The 16,880-nt window shown below is 34.8% G+C and overlaps 1 protein-coding gene across 1 annotated transcript in view; it reads left to right on the forward strand.

Annotated features, from left to right (window-relative positions):
* The window catches only part of XPR1 (xenotropic and polytropic retrovirus receptor 1), a 135,543-nt gene that overhangs the window by 105,042 nt on the left and 13,621 nt on the right, over nt 1–16,880 (forward strand). The window contains exons 10-11 of the mRNA XM_004688536.2: nt 2,930–3,104; nt 4,118–4,312. Of these exons, the coding sequence (XP_004688593.1) occupies nt 2,930–3,104; nt 4,118–4,312 (370 nt within the window). The remainder of the gene's footprint in view (nt 1–2,929; nt 3,105–4,117; nt 4,313–16,880) is intronic.

Consider the following 16,880-nt stretch of genomic DNA (forward strand, 5'->3'; position numbering starts at 1 on the left):
TCATAAAAAAATTGACTTATTTTTATATGAATGGCATATGTTAAATTAGTACAAACATTTACTTTGATTAGGACATGCATTCTCTCCCCAGATCTGTATTGTCTTAATAGGAAATCCTGCTAGGAATTGTAAAGTGTCTCAGATTATCTAAAAAAGTATCAACTCTTCTTACTTAGTTCGTAGAGTCCTGTTCTATGTAATTTGAAATAGATTTTTCCAGTATTTTCAGTTATATAGTAACAGTTTTATATGTCTCTACTGTAAGATTAGATGCTTAATGATAAATGTTCTCACTTAATACACTATTCATAGACATTTTATTAATTAATGACCTATAAGATTGGAGCTGTTATTAATTCACATTTTATAAATGAGGAAACATGGGTTCAAAGAAGTTAAATAAGGTCACACAGCCAGTAAGCAATCTGGGATATGAGTCTAGGTAATCTGACTCCCTAATTTAAACACAACACTTAAGTTATACCTACTGTTTACGTTAAGATATTTTCACTTTGACTTTAGTGGAACAAACGAATGCAATATAAAAGCCAAATTTAGGAAAATTTGCTTGTTGATAAGTCTGTAAAACACAGAAATTAAAACTTCATTCTAACGGTTTATGTGCATTTACTCAGATGTTATTAGCATGTCACCTTTATAATTACCTATCAGTGGTTTTCTGTAGGTTAAACATCAGAGACCCAGAATTGTATGTCTTTTTTACTACCGAAATTCAGTTTTTCTTTACCATTTTAATCAAAGTCATAAGAAGGTAGAAGTTGAAAGGTATTAGCCAGAATAAGAAAAAAATTATTCAGAAAAGGGAATTCAAATAAATTTAAGATGATAATGTGTAAGTATATGGAAGTTAAGTATGATTTCTTTGTTTTCTGCCCCCCCCCCCCACACACACACCTTATCTCCAAACTTTTACATGCTCCCTTGTTGGTATTTGAATTTTGTGCATATCTATACTAGCACCCTTACTACATGGTACTATAACTTTTTTTTAGGCATTTATTTGCCCAACCAAACTGGGTGTTTGAGAGTAGAGACTATGTTTTGTTTAATCTCTGTGCCTTTACAGTGTCAACATACAGTAAAGATTCTTTGTTAAATAACTTAATAACTATAATCTTCTTCATCAGTCATAGTGTACCAACATTTACAATTCCCTCCTTTCTTCTTTTTTTCATCTCCACTCCCTTACGTTTCCAGTCCCATACCTCTGTTTCTTATCTAACACATTCTTCTTTTATGGAAGTTTTCTGTATTAATTAGGTTTTGAGGCTGGGTTTAGCAGATTGTGTGATGGTTATCTGGCCACGTTAATAAGTGGACGTTTGTCCTAGGCTAAAAATTTCACAACAGTTCATGACTAAACATTGAGTTAGACATCCCGACCCATTAGTGTTATACCTAAATTATTCTCTTGCTTTTGTCTCTTTGAAGTCCATTAGATACTACAGGTTTTCTTTAAATAATGTATGAACTGGTAGCAGAATGTAACCCCTGCCACCTGCCTTGTACCCCATGAATAACAAGAGTTGGCTGTACTTGGAGCTTATGGTCGCTTGTTTCTCTAACTGTTGCACAATTTATTGAAACAATTAAGAGCATGATAAGAGATCAAGCAAGGTACTCAAAATATATCAGCTCCAGAAAATAAGTTCTCATAGTTCCTACTGTGTCCTGAAGATACCTTGTCCAAAGCTTCAAGCAGTTTCTGTCATAGATGCGACATGACACCCAGAAACTGGGTCATAATTTAGCCATTTGTCTCCCTGAAATAATAAAGAGAAATATTAAGAAAAAGAACAGAAATAGTAAGAACCTGTGAAATCTGAGAGAAGAGCACCAAAGGCTCCAGGGTGAACACATCTACTAAGTTAATATTGCTGGGAGGCAAAGGAGATGCAGGTTTTGTACTCATTTTCTCAAAACTGCTACTTAGTGAAATTAATGTGTTTTAGGTATCCTTTTTCATCTTTGTAAGATAGAAATATTATAATAGAACAAGTACTAAATAAGGCTGTCTTAATTCTATAGCCTCTTTCAGGGCCTTTCAAGGCATTCAACACAATTTGACCCTAATGGCGATTGCATTCAAATCTAATCCTTCCCCCACTTCAGTGTCAGAATTCCCTTTCAGTAGTATACAGTTTTCCACATAATACACTAGGATGAGTCTTCTGTAAAATGGGGATAGGAAGAGTACCTAGCTCATAGATTTGTTAGGTTAATGGGTTATGAGAAATGCATTACGGGAAGAATGCACAGAATGGGTTGATACTCAATAAAAGGAACCTGAAATAATTTGTCATTGTTTTCTTATTAGTGAGATGTGGGCTTCTTTTTATGGCATAATTTCAAGACAAATTCTATTTATCCCCATGGCATTAGTTAAATGAAAGTGACTGATAAGAGAAAAAGACAGTGTAGAGTACTTCCCTTCCTAATCCTGTATAGGCAAAGAAGAGTTTTAAGATTCAGTTAATTTAAGCTCCCATCTTAGCTAACGTGGAACAGTCCAGAAAATTATCATATCCTATAGGTCTCCAGAAAAATTTGTCGTAGAACCCAACACTAGATGTCCTCAGTGGTTCTACATTCTTCTGCTCTTCACACAGCTCTTGGCACCTCTCTGCTTCCTAACTGTAACTATTGTTACCTCCCGCCCTGCTACCAACCTTTTATTTCCTTCCTTACTTAATCTATTCAACTCATTCCCTTCACCAATAATTCTGATTGAATTCTGCTATTTCTCACTGTTAATAGCCACTGTTGCCAGGTCTCTATATTTATGATTGTTTCATTGGTTTCCATTTTATCAGCTACAGTAATTGTGTTGTATTGTCATATATGAATTAGAGAAACTTAAAATGAATTTTCTTGTTGCTGTACTTTTTAATTTTTTTCTTTCTCTCAGTTTCGAGTATTTACAGCCCCTTTCCATAAGGTAGGCTTTGCTGATTTCTGGCTAGCTGATCAGCTCAACAGCCTTTCGGTGATACTGATGGACCTGGAATATATGATCTGTTTCTATAGTTTTGAGCTCAAATGGGAAGAAAGTAAAGGCCTTTTTCCAGCTGAATCACTTGCAGGTAGAGTATGAATGTGCATCCACACTATTAAACTGCCAATGTAAAGCAGGAAATACTGGGAATGATAACTGAGAAATTGAAGTTCATGGTGAAAATGCATCCAATAATATTGCAAACTTAATTAAATGTGCTTGGCTTCTTTTAGCTGTCTCTATATCTGATATAAATTGGCTCTTAAGTGATATGCAATGATTTGCCAAGAAACTTTCAACTTTAAAGCAAAAAAAAGTTCAAGAACTTTGGTAGCTATATCACAAATGTTTTAGTGCCAAGTATTGCCTTTTAATCAGAAGTACTGATAATTTAGCATTAGATAAAATGCTTTGAAAGCCATTGTAGATTGTTTTTTTGATTCTCATTATAGGAGGCCTTGTTTTTCTTCTGGTTCTTTTTCCCATTCTTTTTTATGCCAGGAGTTTAAGGTGTTAAGGAATTTTTACCTGAGTGACAGAGGCCAAACTTAGATAGGTTATGTCTTACCTGAGTAACAAAAGTTAACAAAACTGGTGCCAACGCAAATTTTCAATGATTGCTAGCATATCATAATGCTGCTAAAACTGATCACACTACAATACTACTCTAGAATTTGAAGAAAACTTGATATGCCAATTCCAGTCTTCTCATTTAAAAATACAGACTTAACTTTCCTTTGTAAAGGAAAAAAGAGGAGCACAAGAGCATGAACAGCCTATTGGAGTATATTAGCTTATAGCGGAGGTTTTCCAGATGTTTCAAATTACTGAGCTAACCAGGTATTTCCCCTTTAGATTAATATATTCACCTTCTATTTTCTAGTATTTTATATGCATTAAAGAAAGTTATTGCCATCTAGTGTATTTAAGTATTTTTCCTGTTTACCTACAACTTAAGAATTTCAAAAATGTAATAGAAGAGAGTGCTTCTAAGCTCTGTCTCCTTGCTTTTTATGGACTTGCTAGTGTTTCGTTATATGACTAGATGATGTGAACAAGTTATTTTTTTTTGTAATTATTTCTTCTTTGAAATATTCACAGACACAGAATTTTGCCATAAATATGTATATGGTGTGCGGGCCGTCGTTCAGTGCATTCCTGCTTGGCTTCGTTTCATCCAGTGCCTGCGCCGATACCGAGATACAAAAAGGGCCTTTCCTCATTTAGTTAATGCTGGAAAATACTCCACAACTTTCTTCATGGTTACATTTGCAGCTCTTTACAGCACTCACAAAGGTATTTCTATCATTGACTGTGAAGAGATTTTTTTAGACCCAGGATTTTCATACCTGAATCTGTTCTTACTCTGGTACTTTTCTTTTTCCATGCTCTTTTTCCCATTGATTCCAGTCCCCTCAGTTAGTTTGTTCTTGAACACAATTTAGCCTCATTCCAGTATTTATTAGCAAGACTATTACAAAGAATCAAAGTTATATAAACTAGGAAAGATTTGCAATATTGAAATTCTGTATTATGTTTAATGGGCTTAATCTGTGGACATCATGGATTTTCATATGGTATTTTAGATTTCTGGTTCATTAATGAGGTTGGGAAATGCTAGGTTAAAAAGATTCCCTCTGGCGATCATGTACATTTTTAATCTCTTTAAGTAGTAAGGATTGTTTCCAGCCCATTTAACTGCAAATTGAGTTCTCTGATTTCTCTAGTTTTGTATCTCCATGGCAACCAGTTATTACTTGAGACTGCTCTTCTGATGGGAAGAGAAAAAAGCTTTTAGCTACTGAGCTGCTTGCAGTCACTTCTTTTGAATTTTTAACCTTTTTCCAAGAACTGTCAATCAAAAAATATCTTCTTCCTTTTACTAAAATGCATTCCTTCTTTGTCTATTTAAATCAGTATCCACCTACACCTTAGAGGCTGTACTCTCTCATCTGTGGATAGTAAAGAATGGGTACTAATTAAAATTATCACATTTATTTTTAAGTATCTTGATAAAAATTTGTCAGTTTTTTTAAATTGAGGTGCTGTAATGTGGGTGTCTTATTTATAATGCTCTCAAATTGTTACATATCTAAAGTGTGTGATGGGTTTGAAAAATTGGGCATCATGGGTTTTTCATAAGATTTGTTGCAATTGATTCAGCGGTACACTTTCTATAACACTTATTTTTTTGCCATAGATTCTTCAAATACAGTAGTATTGGTAATATAGTCAATAATTGTACTATAGGAACATTTGTTAAAATACATAATTTTAGTTACATACCTCAAAACTCGTATAATAACACTTGCTAAGGAATGAATTACTTAGTTCTGGCATGCCTTGTGATTCAGAAGGTTGTTACTAGAAAATTTATAAAACAGACACTTTATTTAATGCATGGTACCTTTTGACTTGAGAACTCTTTTACTTTTCTCCTACCCTCAGTAAATATGAGCACTGTCATTTTGGTTAATTATTTTAAGGCATAACCTATTTTTAATTATACTGATACCACTTGGTAGAAGCTGAAAATCTAAATTCTGTAATTTCCACATACTCCAAATCTAAGCATTTAGAATTAGAAGCAAAGGTTTGGGTTTGACCCTCAGACATTTTTCTTTTCGCTCATGTACCCCTTTAAATAATTTTTTAATGTGTATTAAACTATTATTAAAGCTATATTATTTCTCAGACATTTTTAAATGTGTAGATGAATTTTTTATCTGAAATTTAAATTACAAAAATTGCAGTCTCATATAAAATATCCACACATTAAAATAAAACTACTAAATGTTTCTTTTAAATATATGCATATAATTCTTTTTAAGTCAAGGCAATATTGATTTACAACACTGTTTGTAATTTAGAGGTAAAGAATGCCTCCTTCAAGTGCTGTTACCACACCACACCCACCACCAGACATCCTCCATCCATTGTGCTCCCTTTCCCCCTTTTGTAGTCTCCACCTCCCCCTCTGGCAACCTCAGTTCTACATCAGATTTCTAGAGTTCGTTATTGATTTGGTTTTCTTTGACCATGTGTTTCTCTGGATTCTACATATATCAATAAGTGACATAATCTGTTATTTGTTTTGCATTTGATTGATTTTGCTTAACATATCTCCTCCAGTTCCATTCACACTGTCACAGATGGCAGAAAAGTATTTTTATAGCTGAGTAGTATTTCATTGTGTATATATATGTCACATCTTTCTGATCTATGCAGGAAGTTTTGGGACACTTAGGTTATTTCCATAATTTATATTTTTAAAGTAAAGCAATCCTACAGTAGAAATTTTATGTCTCCGATCCACTGAACTTTATTTTTATGCAATATGCTTTTGTTTTAATGGCTTGTCTAATACATATATAAATTACTAACTTCTGTTACTAGAAGATACTGAGATTAATTTTTTCTTCCTGTGTTGTAATTGTTGTTACCCTGATTATTATTTTTAACTCATCAAAATAGCATTACAAGTTGTGATAAGTTCATGTTTATTATAATTCAGTTTTTCAGTTTTTAAATAAGTAAACTGAGAAAACTTACTAACATAGGTATATCCATGAAAATGAAAGCTTTGTTGTAGCATCACACAATTTTTTGGACAAAAAATTGCAAGATCACATAATGCAGTCTATCTATTTTTAAAAGAAACCCGTATAATTTCCTTTGATAAAGGGGAACTCATGGGGTAGGTATGTTATAGGGCACCCCAAATCTGTTCCAGAACAGGGGGAGAGGGACACCCCTGAAGCCCCAAAATCCTGCCTGCTCTAAGTGGGTTCTGCCATCCGCCGCAAGAAGACAAAACATATATAAAACTTTAATGAAAAGGGACTTTAATACAGTGAATATACAATACGGAACACAAAGAATATAACTTCTAAATCAGACACCTGAAGTGACCAATCCCCTCGTGGGCAAAAGTCAACCCAAAAGGGATTGGCCCAAAGCAAGGCCTGAAAGCCTGCCACAAGACTAAAGCACCTTCTGGCTGGGACCCATGGAAAAGGGTCAGACATGGCCAGACAAATCTGGGAGAAAAAGAGCAAATCAAAATCAATATAAACACTGCCATAGTCACCTGCTTCCAGGTATCTCACCCATATCTGCCTTCACCAGTCCAGGGTCAGGAAACAAGCACGGTTTCTTCCTCACATGCTTGCTGCTCCATGAGGCTTCCTCTGGTCTCCTGGCTCTCCATCCAACTTCCTTCTCTTCTCTCTTCTCCTTTTTCTCGGCTCAGCTCCACCCTCCTGCCCCTGGGTAGGGCAGGGAACCTGGAACTTCCCTTTTTCCTAGGGACCACCCTGTTACAGGTATGAATTAGAAATACATTTCACTTTTTGTTTAAGTAATACAGCTTGCTCACTGAGCTTAATTCATGAGTCAGTCTTTTTTATATATAAAAATATATAGTGATATAGTACTCAATAATTTTAGTGATTTATCAAGTTTTTTTGTTGTTGAGAGCAGCGAGTAAAAAATAAGCTAAATAAAGAATTGAGCATCAGCTGAATGAAAAGGCACTTTACTGATGATTAGAGCTCTTTTACTTTCTTTCTTTCTTTCTCAGAAATTTTGAGTAAGACCAAGATTTAATTTTAGAAACTGTTTAGCCCATCATCAGAAACAGTTAAAAAAAATAAAAATAATGTTAATTTCAGTACATGTTTGCCAATGTAGTGTTTTTTTATGAAATACCTTTATCATTAATTAAATGTATTGGGGGGGGAATTTTGAAACTGTAGATAATTCTTATCCAACTTTTTATATGGAATATCTACCATAAGCCCCTAATTGGTCAGTCTATAAAATCAGTAAAAAATAAAAAAGTTAGCCTACATATATACACCTGTGTAAACATTTCTTAATTGAGGAGGGTTAGTGTGGATACATAGAGTAGACATCCATTCAGTAGGTACTGCTGAGAATATTCTACCTATCTTCTCTTCTAGCCACTAAAAATAGAGCAACAAATAGTACCATTATTACTGTTAAGAATTTATAAGCTCGGCTTTCCCTGGTGGCATACCAGGTTAAAATGCAGGCGCTACAAGACAGCTATAGCCACTTCAGTGTGAGTTTGATCCCCGGCCCCAGAGGTTACCCACATGGTACGGCAGATCTCTCCTGACCCACCGGCTGCCCCCCTAGGCAGTGTACTTCCTTGATCTGCCTGTTCTGCTCCCCTGCACCTCTTGCCTCTACCCCAGTTCCATATGCATAAATAAATCTTTTTTTTATAATATAAGTTTATTTTTATATCATTTTGTACTCAATTGTAATCCCTATGGGTTTCCCATCACCAAGTTACCCATGTGCCAAATAAATCTTTTTTTAATAAAATAAGAATTTATAAGCTAACAGGAAAAAATAGGCGAGAAATAAGATATTAGTTGGTGTACAACAATGTGAATACACTTAGAACTTCTGAGTATAACTTAGAAGTGGATTTCTAACTTAGAAATGGATAAAGTAGAAGATTTTATGCTATTTGGGTTCTTTTAGCACAATTTTTTATTTTTAATTTATTTTTTAAAGATATTTATGACTACAAGAGCTAGGGTATAAGCCAGAGGTGGTGGTAGGGAGGCAGACACTATTGAGAGTATTCACCAGAGACAGAGTAGGGCACAGAACAGACAGATTAACTGAAATTCACTGCTGGAGGTCTGCTGTGCCATGTGGGTCATCTCCCTGGCAGGGTATCAAACTGGTGGTGCAGTGGCTGGTGAAAGTTTGATAGCACTGTGTCTTTAATCCTTGTGCCACCAGGGAGGCTCTTAACCACAGTTCTTCAAAAAGGCATTATATAGAGGGTAAAGAGACATGATGGATTCCAGAACAACCTGTAGTACAAATCCCTAGCCCAGTCTTAAGATCTCAGTATGAGAATATAGAAGACTTCCCAAAGGTAATAATTCAACAGTATTGTTTTGTCTGTATTAAGTAGGATTCCAGTTATCCCTTCATGTCTTTGTGTAAGATAGTGTAATTTATGAGCAGTAGAAGTGTAACTGCCTTCCAGTTCTGACCTTTAGCTTAGGGCTTTTACTGACTCCTCCCCACCCCCCCAACCAAGACAAAATCATATCTTTAAAGTGGCTATAGTACTACTATCTATTCTGTTTACTTCACAGATTTATTAAGGATTAAATAAATTATAGTATATATGAAATCAGTTTGCATAATCTAGCTCGCTACAGAATGGTATTTATCATTTAATGAAATATAATTATCTTTGCTATCTAGAGCTCGTATATGTGTATTTTCCTTTTGGAAAGTCTTTAAAATAAATCCTTATGATTTTCTTGGATGAGGGCTTATGGGGTAGGTATCAATAAGGAGTGTATTTGGAATTTTGTTCAAGTAATACAGCTTAATTCATGGCTCAAAAGCCTTTTTTTTTTTTTTTTTACAAAACATGTACTTTTTAAGAGACCATTGGCTTTATATCTTAATCTTAATCATGTCCCTAAAATTTAAAAGGAAAAACTTTCAGATGTGGAAACAACCCAAATGCCCAAAAGTGGATGACTGGATTAAAAAGATATGGTACATATACACAATGGAATATTACTCAGCAACCAAAAGTAATAAACACATGCCTTTTGCAGCAACATGAATGGAGCTGGAAGGGATCATGCTTAGTGAAATAAGCCAGAAAGAAAAGGAAAAGTGCCAGATGGTTTCACTCATAGCAGGAGCATAACGGATCAGGCGAGAAATAATAATAATAAACAGCTATATCCTAGAGACATCTTATGGGGTGGAGTGGGGAATGGGGAGATAAAAAAAAAGGAAAAACATTCAAAACTTCTGATTAATGTGTACTTACTACATATTAAATGTATCACTAATTTTTTTTTTAAAGCCAAAAATTGGAAAGACTATTGAGAAGAACCATTTACAGAAAATTTGACGTTAAGTGATGTGTGCTATGGCAATGGAATAAATTTATGAAGGGTGTAAGATTCGAAGATTATTAGTAAGGAGCCGGTAGGTGCTCAGCCTCAGGGATCTGATTCTTAAGAGAACTAACATACAAAGGTTACCATAGTAACAGCATTATTTGGGGCCCTTTTCAAGATTGTGTCCAAGGTTATACTTTATATTATCCTGTATGATTTGAAAAAACAGAGTTTCAGGAGTTAACTGTATCTAGAATTATTTTTTAAGAGGTGAGGGGGAGGGTATTTAGGCAGCTCATTTTAAGAAGAATAAGTATGAAAATATTACAGTCAGCCTCCACTTACAATATTTTTTTACATTTTAAACATCTTAGTGTATTTTTCAGAATTGATTTTAGAAACAAAAGAATTTAGCTAGTAGCCAGTCTCCTTATTTTAGCAATTCACATTTCATTACAAGGCTAAATTTGCAGCCAACTCCTACAAGTTTTTTTGTTGGAATTGAATTGGAGGGGACAGGAAAGTGTTCCAAATGATTTTTGTGTGTCCTTTTGAGGTTCCTTGACTTTGGCAGGAAAAAGCCTGTGGGAGGCAACAATAATAGAAAAGCCATTGTGGTATTATGTCTAACCCAATGATGTGCAGAATTCACTTCATTAGATTTTCTGGTTTTCTTTATAATTTCTAACATTCTAAAATATTCATAAATTCTTAGTGGTTTTAGCTCTTTGCTGTTCTCTGAATATATAGAAGAGAAAATTTTTCTTTTAAAAATACTTCATATTTTGCTTCAGACTTGTTAGCATTTGCCCATGGGCATGTGCTACTAGACTTTTTAAACACTTGGAAGAAAAGAAATATTCTCTGTTCACTTAAAAGCTGAGTTCATTTATGGTTGTTTGCTTGGTGGTTTTTCACTCCCCAGACCCTTCTGGATCTCTCCTTGTTTAACATTCTCTAAGGAGTGCTGTGTCCCCTAATGAGGATTCCCTAGCAGTTTAGTGCCTTCCATGTAAATAGTTATTTCATTATTTAGAGTGAGCACACACAGTCCTGAAGTGCTTCCTCTCTGGGGCATAGCCAGTTTGTTACCCTGTTTCTACCCTGAATACAAGCTGCTTTGCCAGATTCCCAAATTTTGTTCTTATTATACTACAATAGAAACACTAATTTTTTTTTTTTTAATTCTCTAGGGAAATTTTTGTTTGGTTTTTTTTAAAACCAACTCATTTGGATAAATGTTTTCATATTTGATTTTCTGTTGAAAGTAGCTCAACTCGTTCAGTTTTTTGAAATATGATATATTGTGCTATAATTTCTCTAGCCTAACTAGTAGTACAGACAATATTTTAGGAGACACTATTTGTCAATATTGTCTTAAGTCCTGTGATGATGTAAGCTCAAATGTGAGAGATCCTTTGCTTCTGGTTATTAGCCTAACAGATAATTCCTGTGTAGCTTTTATCTGTTGGTCTTGTGCTGATTTTAAGTGGTTTTACTACACTAGTGATCTCATTTATTTTTCACTTTAAATTGCTTTAAAAATGTACATTGTAGTGAACAAATCTTCCTTGTCCTGTAAAAAATAACATGTTCTTAACCTGATAACATTATTTTTATCTTTTCTCTAGTTACCATTATTTTTTTAATTGCTCTTACAGTTGACAGATGTAGTTTGTTAGCATTTTTATAGAAATTGTATTGGTCTTGAAACACGAGGTACAAAAGTTTAAAAACAATAGTACTGTTTTAGAAGTTGACAGTGGACTTTTGATATTTAAAAAAGTTTAAAATTATTTAATAATTAAATTTATGAAAGTTTGTTTAATTGGAAAAGAATTTAAAGAGTTGCTTAAACAGGTCTTTAAACTTTCACTTTGTTATTTGATATAATATGTATAATTTTACATGAGAATATTCTTGTTGGAAAGTATATAAACATCAAGGAAAGTTATATCTATATATTTTTAGCAAAAAGAAAACAAAAACTATCAGGGAAATGTATTATAAGACCTTCAGTCCTTGTTAGGCATATGTTACTCTGCAGAACATAATAGCAGATTACAAATGAATCTCTTTCTTTGAGAATTTTATTGAATAATACAATGAGTGTGCTAATCAGCTATTGCTACATTATAAACCTCCCCAAACCTAGTAACTTTAAATAACAGGGGTTTATTCTCTTATGTTCCTGTGGTTCAGCTGGGAATTAATGGAACTAGATTGGGCTCAGCTAGATAGCACTGCTTCTGTTCCCCCAGACTTTTGGTTCTTCTCTGCAAATTGGATTTCGGTTTGTTATATGTGTTTTCTTTCTGATGTCCCAAGTGAAGGGGCAGCAGTTATCTACAGAAAACTACATGGTGCTAGTAGAAACAGTTCCTATCACACAAATGTATTTCAAGTCTGCTTGCATCATATCTGCTAATTTCTTACTTATTGAAGCAAATCACATGGCCAGGTTGAAAGGACGTGTACACATACTGAAGCCAAAACACATCAGTAAACTCCACATCAGTGGAGTAAGAATCATGAAAGAAGTGTTACAGGGAAATGAGGCACAAATATTTGTGAAGTGTAATCTAATTTACCACAATATGGAAATCAGTTTTAAGTGATTTTCTTAAACTGGAAAAGGGTATAAACATAATTTTGAAGAATAAATAAATATAGCTAATAAGCATATGAAACGTGTTATGCTTCTACTAACAAAAGAAATATAAACTAAAAGAATATTCATCAAAGAAATGCTGCCTACAAGGATGTGGAAAGATGAATACAGACATACATGCTGTTGGTAGAGTATAGAGTGTAAGTGGTGAACAGTTTGGCAGTCTGGTTAAGAGTCTTAAAATCATTTTGACCTAATAACTCCATTTCTTTAATTTTTAAAAAAGATTTATTTATACATACAGAACTAGGATACAGGCCAGCGATGGAGGGGTGGTGAGAAGATTCACCAGAGACAGCGTGGGTTGCAGAACAGGCTGACTGAGGAAGTATACTGCTGAGGGGTGCAATGGACAGGTCAGGAGAGGTCGTCTGTGCCAGGAGAGGTTGGCCATGCCATGTGGATCACCTCCAGGATGGAGATCGAACTCATGCTGAAGTGGCTTTAGCTTCTTAATGCTGTGCTTTAGCCCGCTGCATCACCAGGGATTGCCCCATTTCTTTAACTTTTAACTAAAGTTAACTCTTTAACTGTTCTCTAAGGAAGTAATTAGAAAATTGAGTAGAAATTAATGTTACTAGCATTAAATAATTTTTCAAAACCTGAAATAACCTTAAATATGCCCAGTAGCAGGGGAGTAATTTAATTATAGTAACTGGTAGTACAATGGTTTATCAAAAGTAATGTAAAGCAAATATTACATAAAAAAAGAATGATACTATCAAAAATTTTCATTGAACATTACTTTAAGCATTTAACATGTATTAATTTGTTTAAGTCTTAAACAGCATGATGAGGTATTAAGATCAAAGCCAGACATTCAAGTAGCAAAAGCAAATTATATTCAAGAATAATTGCAATAAAGGGCCTCCCTGGTGGCCTGGTAATTAAGTCTTAGGGTTATCACCTCAAATGTCCACCACAATGACCTGGCCTGAGTTTGATCCCTAACCAGGAAGCTAGGACCTAATGGTACAGCAGATCTCTCCTGTTTTGCCCACTGCTCCCCTTACCAATGTATTTCAGTCAGTCCACCTGTTTTGCTCCCCACTCTTGTCTCTGATGAACCTTCTCAACCTGTGCCCACCTCTGGCCTTCACCCCAGTTCCATGCAAAAACAAATAAAGATCTTTAAAAAGAAATAATAATTACTGCAGTAGGATAAAATTAATCTTGACATAAAACTGGGCTCAATTCCAAATGCAAAACAGGCAAGTGGGGATTTATAGCCAATGAATAGGTCTGGTTCATTAGACAGAAACATACTAAAAGGAAGCATTCTAGCTAAAACTGTCTTGACAGGATTCTTGCTGAAGGGAGATCATAGTGATCAGACACGAAGGGTAGAAGGTAGGAATTTGATGAGATACAGAGGTTAATCAAACACAGAAGGTAGTAAAGGGTTCTCTCAAACGTATTTAGCAAGATTCTTGCTACAGTTGGGTGACATAAGCTTTATAAGAATGGTGGGCATCAGAGTTGAGGCCTGCAAACTCAAAGAGCCTGACTAGAGTTAGGTGAGGAGAGAATCTTCATCAGAGATGAGAACTTGATCTTTTTCTGGTGAGAAAATCAAAGAGAGGTTAAGTTACATGCCCAAATGATACAGCTGATGAAGTAGAAGAACTCAGAAATTGAATCTAAATTACAGCACCAGAATCAAGTAGCAAGCAGGAGATAAAGCTAGAACTCACACTCAGGTTTTACTCTACCATGCTGTCTTCTAAATTTATAGGATGCTGCTGACTTTCCCCAACAGTAATAATAAATCCCATGACAAAAACGGGAAGATCATTGGATAGTGTGCTACCCTTACTAGTGCCAGATCAGTTTATGTTTGCTTGGGAAAGTACAAAGGTACATTGTGCTGAAAACAGTCCAACTTTTAAGGGGTAGGTCCACTTCTGGTCCTATGGACCACATTTGTGGAAAACCAGAGATGTTGTCAGTAACCAGAAATAACAGTCAAATATTGCATTAGTAAAAGCAAAGTTAGTCCAATTATGTAAATAATTCTCCCTGCCAGAAAAATTGAAAGTTAATCTTAAATTAGAGGGAAATAAAAACTAACATAGTAGTAATGTTTTCAGTAATAGGAGGATGGTTTGACATGATAGTTGTTAAAGGCTGGCTATTTATATATATTGCTAATAAACAAAGCATGCTTCTTGCAATGAACAAAATTTGAGAATAAAACCACTGATCTAAGTCATCTAATACTGTTTTATTGTACCCTGAATGAGCTATGAGGTTTTCATAGATATTTGTAAAGAAAAGTTTCCTGCATTTGAAGGATTTTTCCTTCACATATTAAGAAATAGCACTGCTGGGCCCTCCCTGGTGGCGCAGCGGGTTAAAGCACAGCACTAAGAAGCTAAAGCCACTGCAGTATGAGTTCAATCCCCGCCTGCCCCGGAGGTGACCACTTGGTGCAGCAGACCTCTCCTGACCCGCCCACTGCTCCCCTCAGCAGTGTACTTCGTAGATCTGCTTGTTCTGCTCCCCACTCTGTCTCTGGTGAAGCCTCTCACTGCCCTGCATCTCTGGCCTGTACCTCAGTTCTGTATGTGAAAATAAATAAATCTTTAGAAAAGAAAAGAAATAGCACTGCTATTTAAAAGAGGGACAGTAGAGTATTTACCTACTGTTTAGTATCACATTGATATGTGACTTTTTTTACTGTTTTTCCACTCAGAATTCTCAGGGTTCTCTTAAATATCTTTTAGTGCTTTCAAATAATGCTGTAGAGTGCATGTTTTTTAAAGACAGAATTGTACTGTTTGCATCTACTTTACCCTTACCAGAAAGACTTCTCATAGGAGAAGAAAATCTACCAAGTCTACATAACCTTTTATAGGTGGTATTAAAAAAAAGAAAAAAAACTGAATCCCTGAAGAAAGATTAAACATCCAGGATATGTTATATAATCTTCCTCTAACTTCTTACAGTAAACGAACATATAACATTTCCACAAGAACTGAAAAAAAAAATTGCTATTTTAAATAGATTTTTTTAATCTTTCATTTTTATTGCAGGAAGATGTCTTTCTCTAGAGTGTTATAAACATCTCTCTGCTCAGTGTAATCAAGTCTTCTGCCAATAGAATTTCAAAAGCACTCGTTTAGTGAAAGATGGTTTCATGTTGAGAGAAAGAGAAAGAACAGGGGATTTGGAGCTAGGTAAACTAAAACTAGGTTAATTTAGTCACTCCCTTATTATGTCACCCTGAGGAAAATTACCTTCTCTGAGGTATAAGTAAAATCAAAATAATTCCTACCCATAATTTTATTTTATTTTTTTAAAGATTTTATTTAGTTATGCATACAGAAATGGGATACAGTCCAGAGGTGCAGGGGGTGAGAGTAGTCATCAGAGACAGAATGGGGAGCAGAACAGGCAGATCGACAAAGTACACTGCGGAGGGGAGCAGTGGGCGAGACAGGAGAGGTCTGCTGTGCCAAGTGGGACACCTCAGGGGCAGGGATCGAACTTGCACTGAACTGGCCGAAGCTTGGCTTAGCTTTGCAGTGCAACCCTCTGCACCACCAGGAAGGGCCCCCCATAATTTTATTTTGAGGATCAAATTGTATAAACTATAGCTGATGGTAGTTAGTTATTGACAGTCGTGTTCATGATCTGGAGAAAGGGGTGGAGGGCAACTTGTGTAAAATATTAGGAAAGGGTTTTAACAGACATAATACTGGTTGTGTTCTGTCATATCTACTTATTTTATTCTATAAGACATACAGGGTCTAGGTGAGTAGCTTTATTCAAAAATTAGCATCATGATTACATTTAAAAAAAAAAACTTATTAGTCCTCTATGAAGGTCTGTAAGTAAGGCAAATGTAGCAACTTTATAATAATTACACACTCCTTCAAAATAAGGTCAACATAAAGAGACAAATTTAACTAAAATTATATCTGCAACTCTTTTAATTGATTTATTGATTCTATTGTTATGTGCCAGGTACTTACATACATATATTTACCTCATTTAGTTTTTGCAAGAAGCCGTATTTTGTTAGCTAGTAATAGTAATGAAATGAGAACAAAATATATGCATTCAGTAGGAGGCAACACAACCAGTACTTCTCAAATGAGTAAAGTTAATACCATCTTACTACTAAAAGCTGATTTAATTAACCTAATTACTGAAATTACTATGTTCAAATTATTGTATAAAGCAAGATTGTAGGGGGGATAAACAATCAAAAAATAAATAATGAAACTAAAAGCAACGTGCTAATTTTATTTCTTCTAAAAATTCAAGT

The sequence above is a fragment of the Condylura cristata genome, unplaced genomic scaffold, assembly GCF_000260355.1.
Source record: "Condylura cristata isolate star-nosed mole 26May11 unplaced genomic scaffold, ConCri1.0 scaffold00024, whole genome shotgun sequence".
In the NCBI taxonomy this organism is placed as follows: Eukaryota; Metazoa; Chordata; class Mammalia; order Eulipotyphla; family Talpidae; genus Condylura; species Condylura cristata.